The sequence below is a fragment of the Rhizophagus irregularis genome, chromosome 22, assembly GCF_026210795.1.
Source record: "Rhizophagus irregularis chromosome 22, complete sequence".
Lineage (NCBI taxonomy): Eukaryota > Fungi > Glomeromycota > Glomeromycetes > Glomerales > Glomeraceae > Rhizophagus > Rhizophagus irregularis.
This window is the reverse complement of record NC_089450.1, coordinates 1,288,740-1,294,919: the sequence shown is the minus strand read 5'-3', so window position 1 is coordinate 1,294,919 and position 6,180 is coordinate 1,288,740. Positions and strand designations below refer to the sequence as shown.

Here is a 6,180-nt window from a genome sequence, read left to right as displayed (position 1 = left end):
AATTTATATAATAAAATGTGGCGCAACATTTATATATAATATAAGCCATGTCTATCATGTTTTTATTAGGGATTGGAACTGGTTAATGTTAACCGGTTAAAGGATTTTGAAAATTGGTTAACCGGTTAAAACTATATTTATCATAATTCTAGTCAGATTTATATAATGTGGCCCAGAGACATGTAAATTGCGGCCACGTGTTCCTAAACTTGAAGTTTTAATGCTGAATTTTTTTCTATTTATTTATAATAATTTTAGTAATATATAGTTTTCCTATAACTAAATATGCAAGTAAAATCAAAAATTGGTACAATTTGCAGTAAAAAAAGTTTTTAAAATATTTTTAATATTAACCGGTTATTAACCGGTTAGGACTCTTGGTTAACCGGTTTTTAACCGGTTAAGGTTTTTTTGAACGGTTCCAATCCCTAGTTTTTATATCAAATAAAATGCAACCATATTGTTATACAATTACGTAATTTAACACCTGCAATATACGTTTAAGATCTTAGAAAAAAAAAATTTTTTTATAAAAAGTTTTTTTTCTTTGCAGTTTATAAAGTTTTATATGTGGGAAACGGAGATTTCATAGTATTTACTACTATTTTACTTCTATGGTATAAACAAGTTCTAGCTCTTTAACTTTTCTTTGATGCTTATAAAACTTTTTTTGATTATTATTTCTGTCAACTATTACATTTTTAATAACACTACGCACTTTTATATCTCTTTTTCTTTCACAAATATGTCCAGTTTGTAAAAAATATGAATATAATGAAATATATGAATAATAAAAGGACTTTTATTAAGTTTTAGTGTAATCTCAAAATAGGAATAGTTATCTTGAATTTTTTTTAAAAAATAATAAACAAGTCATATAAATATGGACATAATAATGAAATTCTGATATAATAGCGCCAGTTGCAACAAGTTTTTTGGAAGTTATGTATGTATTTGACGTTGTTGTTTCTTGGGGAAACAGAGATCTCAAACGGCATTTTTTTTATTAATTAATATAACGCCGCATTTTACTATGTAAATTCTATCGATCACATGCAGATCGGCAATTAAAAATGTTACTTAATATTATTTGTGGTGCTACTTCTTTTGAAAATCTTCGTACAGTAAATGGAATTATTTATAAGAAGCATGTATTGCTTTAGGCTTATTGCAAAATGATGAAGAATGGGATCAATGTTTAAAGGAAGCTGAACAAGTACAAACTGGAACACAATTACAAATTATTTGTTATTTTGCTTTTATTTTGTGAAGTAACAACTCTTAGTGATGATATTCTTTTTCAAGTTCGTCAAAATACTAGAAATATGACTTTAGAACTTACAGATGATATACGTAATAGAGCTCTTTATCATTTGCAATCTATTTTAAGTAAATATGGAAAAAATCTTAGTGAATTTCCAAATATGCCTATTTCCTAATAATGAACAAAATACTAATCGTTTAATTAGAGAAGAACAACAATATGAAATTGAAGAGCTTGCAAAATCTACTGAAGATAATTTTTCCTGTTTAAATATAGATCAGCAAGCTGCATTTAAAAAAATTATTACAGCTGTAGAAAATAATACTTCTGATATTTTTTTTGTGGATGGTCCAGGTGGAACTGGAAAGACCTTTTTATATAAGTAAGCATTTTTTTATTTTAATTTACTAATTATTAATAATACAATATATATATATATACTAATAATAATATAATATAGTACTTTACTTGGAAAAGTTCGTTCAAATGGAGATATTGCTCTTGCTGTAGCTTCTTCAGGTATTGCTGCACTTCTTTTACCAGGTGGTCAAACAGCTCATTCCTGTTTTAAAATTCCTATTAATATCCATGAAGATTCTACCTGTTCTATAAAACATAATTCAGATTTAGCTTCACTTTTACAAATTGCAAAACTTATTATATGGGATGAAGCTCCAATGACATATAGATATGCTTATGTAAAATTAATAACATTGAAGATTAATATGCGTTTATTTCGTACAGAAAATCAACCTGATGCTGCTGAACAAAAGGAATTTGCTGAATGGTTACTTAAAGTTGAAGAGTAATATTATTCGACTTCCTAATGATATTATTTTATCATCACAAAATATTAATGATCTTATTAATTTTATTTATTCTAATTTTACAACTCATTTTAATCCTCAATATTTGGTTGAACGTGCTATACTTACTCTAAAAAATGTTGATGTTAATAATGTTAATACTATTATTATGAATCAGTTTCCTGGAGAAGCAGTTGAATATTATAGTGCTGATATAATTGAAGAATAAACAAATCCAGAACATCAGTATCCAATAGAATTTCTTAATTCTTTAACTATTGGAGGACTTCCTCCTCATAAATTATCATTAAAAATAGGATCTCCAATTATATTATTACGTAATCTTAATCCATCTGATGGTCTTTGTAATGGAACTAGATTAATTTGTCATTCTTTTCAAAAGCATGTTATTAAAGCAGAAATTATTACTGGAAAACATGCTGGATTATATACTTTTATTCCATGTATTACTTTATCACCTTCAAATACTAATTTTCCTTTTACTCTTAAAAATGTTGTCAATTTCCAGTACAACCAGCATTTGCAATGACTATTAATAAATCTCAGGGACAATCATTAAATTGGGTTGGTTTGTATTTTCCAACTCCTGTATTTTCTCATGGGCAATTATATGTTGCATGTTCAAGAATAACATCAAGAAAAAATTTAAAAATTCTTATTATTAAACAATTAGGAGATAATGCAAATTTAATCAATTATACTTATAATGTTGTTTATCCAGAAATTTTTCAATAAAAATTTTTTATTATAATTTAATATAACAGGTGAATCCTAGTAAACTTATAAAATTTTATTTCATTTTCATAATTACTGGTAATTTGTAACTTTCGACCATATGATATATAATTACTTTTGATTTGCAATTTCCTATTTTAACCGTAAGAAAATTTATTGATATATAGAAATGAGCCAAAACAAGAAAAAATCGTCAAATAAAAGAAAACTTCACAAAGCATCTAAGAAAGTGAACCGGAACCGAATTTCAACTACTCCTAATACTAGACAAACTTCAACTACTCCTAGTACTGGACAAACTTCAACTACTCCTAATACTGGACAAATTTCAACTACTCCTAATACTGGACAAACTTCTACCCCCAAAAAAGTTGATATATTGATTGTTTTACATTATTCCATTCCATTATTCAAAGGTGTATCATTTATACTTACTATATCAAAAAAATTTATCAATACAGAAACGAATCAATACGAAAAATCTGCAGCAAGTAAAGACAAACTGTCCGATGATGTAGAAATCATCAAAGTAGTTCGTGAACAAATTTCAACTACTGCTACCGGCCAAGTTTACCAAAAAAATTATTGAGATCCATTTGTTCTTGATATAAGTCAAGTTCTATCTCAAAAACAAGTCAAGATCTGGAAGAATCTCATACCAATAAAGAAATGGCCAATGCGCATTTTCCGAAAAGTTCTTTTGAACATACCAGAACTATTAAACCACGAGAATTGTCTTTATCTTGAATGCCGCACAGGGATTCCTTATCATGAGAGTTTTTACCATATGATTTTTCTTCGAGTCCTGTTGAACCATCAGAATCATTGGCATATAGATACAATAATAGTGATTATGAAAAGTTGAAGAGAGGTAATGAACTGTGACACATTTTAATGTACTTAACGAATTTTTATCAAATATTTCACGTTATTTAGAACATAGTCAGCTTCGCAATGAGCAAGCTTATTTATAAAGCAGAATGTGTGAGGTTTATAGAGAGTTAAAAGAAATTAAAGGCGAATTAAATGAACTTTGGCAAGATTATATCAAATTACATTCGCATAATAAGTATATCAATCATAAAAATGAAGTTCTTTGAGCCAAGATTAATAATCTCAAATCACAAATATTGAGCCAAAATGATGCGATTATAAAACTGACAAAAAAAATGCTAGAGTTCATTAGAGATGAACAGATTTTGCATTTTACACGATTTGAATATCCTTCTTACGAATCTTTTATAAATTATTATAGACTGAAATGAAGGTAATATTAAAAACAATGCCTCCTGAATTAACATTAAGATATGACAAAAAATTTACAAACAAGATGAATGCGGACATTTTACGACAATTAATATCACGATTGATTACTTCCATGAAGCCTCAATTTAGTCCTTCGTATAAGCATCATAGAGTATGACTTTTATATGTTGAGTGAAGTGTAATTGATAAAGATAACAGAAGACTGCATAAAAACAACAGATTGAGCGATATTAGAATCTGTCATTTCGAAATTGATACTAAACATTCATTATATTTCAGAAAAAATTGCATAGAGTCAAAGGTACTATTTCACTTTTCAAACGTAATGATGATTGAGTAAAAGATTATGATAAGATAAAGGTCCTAAACATTCTGAAAGATACTCACTACCATTCACCTGAAGACTTAGAAATGGATAAAGAACAACAGATAATTATTGTTTATAACTTGAGTTAGCGTTCTGATGAGGTATAATAATCTTTTTTTATAATATTTTATTAAAAACATCAACTAATTTTATTTGTTTTAGTGACTTTATGACTTTACAGCTTATCCATTTTCTCCGAAACATCTTGGTTTTTTCTACAGATAGCGCAATTAATGAGGGGAAGAAACCATGATGACAAAAGCTATTGTATCACCTCATGACACCCTAAAAATGCTCTGGAATGGGCATACAAAACTCAAAATACGCCCGACTGAACATAATGATTGAATCTTATATAGATTTATGACGAAATTTTATTCATTTTATCATTTTATAATGGATTTATTGCAAAATATTCATTTCTTATTATTAACTGCTAGTGCTCCGAAAAAAATCTGATCTGATCAGATTTGATCCGAATCTGATCTGTCAGACTCGGATCAGATTAATTGTATTTGATCTGCAATTCGGATTCAGATCAAAAATTTTTTGATCCGAACAGATCGGACAAAGCTTTGATCAAATCTGATCACGCGATCGATTCGCATCAGACTTACTCAAATCTGAATCTGTTCAGATCAGATCCGACAGATCTGATTCAGATCTCGGATTTGGCTTTTGTGGCTTTCATTTCTGGCCACGGGCTCCACCTAATATATCAGGTTTTTTTTTTTTTCGTCTAAACACCAACTTTTTTTAAAAAGAAATTTTATATATTGTTTTTTATTAGTCCGGAGTGTAGTTATATTGGTATTTTTAAAAAAATATATATTGTTTTTTTTATTTTTCCTTTGCAGTTTCTCTCCATTCGTTAAAAAATTTTCTTAAAAAAAATATATTTTTTTTCAGTTTTCTCTTTATTCCTTAAAAAAGTTTTATTTTTTTCCTTTTACTTTAATTTCGTTTTTTCCCTTTGCAATTCCCTCCATTCGTTAAAAAATTTTTAAAAAAAATATTTTTTTTTCTTATTTTTTTTTTCGTTTTATTTTTTTTCTCTCATCATCAGTATTAAAAAAAAATATATATACATATATTTTATTTTATTTTTTTTCCTTTGCAGTTCCTTTCTTAAAAAAAAATATTTTTTTTTTCTTTTTAATTTCGTTTTTCCCTTTACAATTCCCTCCATTCGTTAAAAAATTTTAAAAAAATTTTTTTTTCTTATTTTTTTTTCGTTTTATTTTTTTTCTCTTAAAAAAAAAATATTTTTATTTTTTTTCGTTTTTTCCCTTTATTTTGTCAGTATTCTTAAAAAAAATATATATATATACATATATTTTATTTTTTTTATTTTTCCTTTGCAGTTCCTTTCTTAAAAAAAAACATTTTTTATTTTTTTTCTTTTACTTTAATTTCGTTTTTCCCTTTACAATTCCCCCCATTCGTTAAAAATTTTAAAATTTTTTAAAAAAAATTTTTTTTTCTTATTTTTTTCGTTTATTCTCAAAAAAATATTTTTATTTTTTTTTATTTTTTTCCCTTCATCTTTTTTCTCATTTCGTTTTATCTTTTTCTTTCATCTTAAAAAAAATATTTTTTTTTTTGTTTTATTGATCTCTTTCTCATTCTTAAAAAAAAAATTTTATTTTTTTTTATTTTGATCTTCCATCTTTTTTTTTAAGTTCCTCTCCATTCGTTAAAAAATTTTCTTAAAAAAAAAA

At 26.3% G+C, this 6,180-nt stretch overlaps 2 protein-coding genes across 2 annotated transcripts; both read left to right on the top strand.

Moving 5' to 3' along the window:
* Positions 1-1,395: 1,395 nt before the first annotated feature.
* On the top strand, positions 1,396-2,073 carry OCT59_014541 (uncharacterized protein; the record flags this gene model as incomplete). Its single annotated transcript, XM_066150094.1, has 3 exons — positions 1,396-1,646; positions 1,725-1,783; positions 2,009-2,073. The coding sequence occupies 3 exons, from the start codon at positions 1,396-1,398 to the stop codon at positions 2,071-2,073; spliced, it is 375 nt and encodes a 124-aa protein (XP_066002299.1).
* Positions 2,074-2,995: 922 nt separating this feature from the next.
* Positions 2,996-3,415, top strand: OCT59_014540 (uncharacterized protein; the record flags this gene model as incomplete). The annotated part of the gene is made up of 1 exon (XM_025328677.2): positions 2,996-3,415. The coding sequence occupies one exon, from the start codon at positions 2,996-2,998 to the stop codon at positions 3,413-3,415; it is 420 nt and encodes a 139-aa protein (XP_025165538.2).
* Between the last annotated feature and the right edge of the window lie 2,765 nt (positions 3,416-6,180).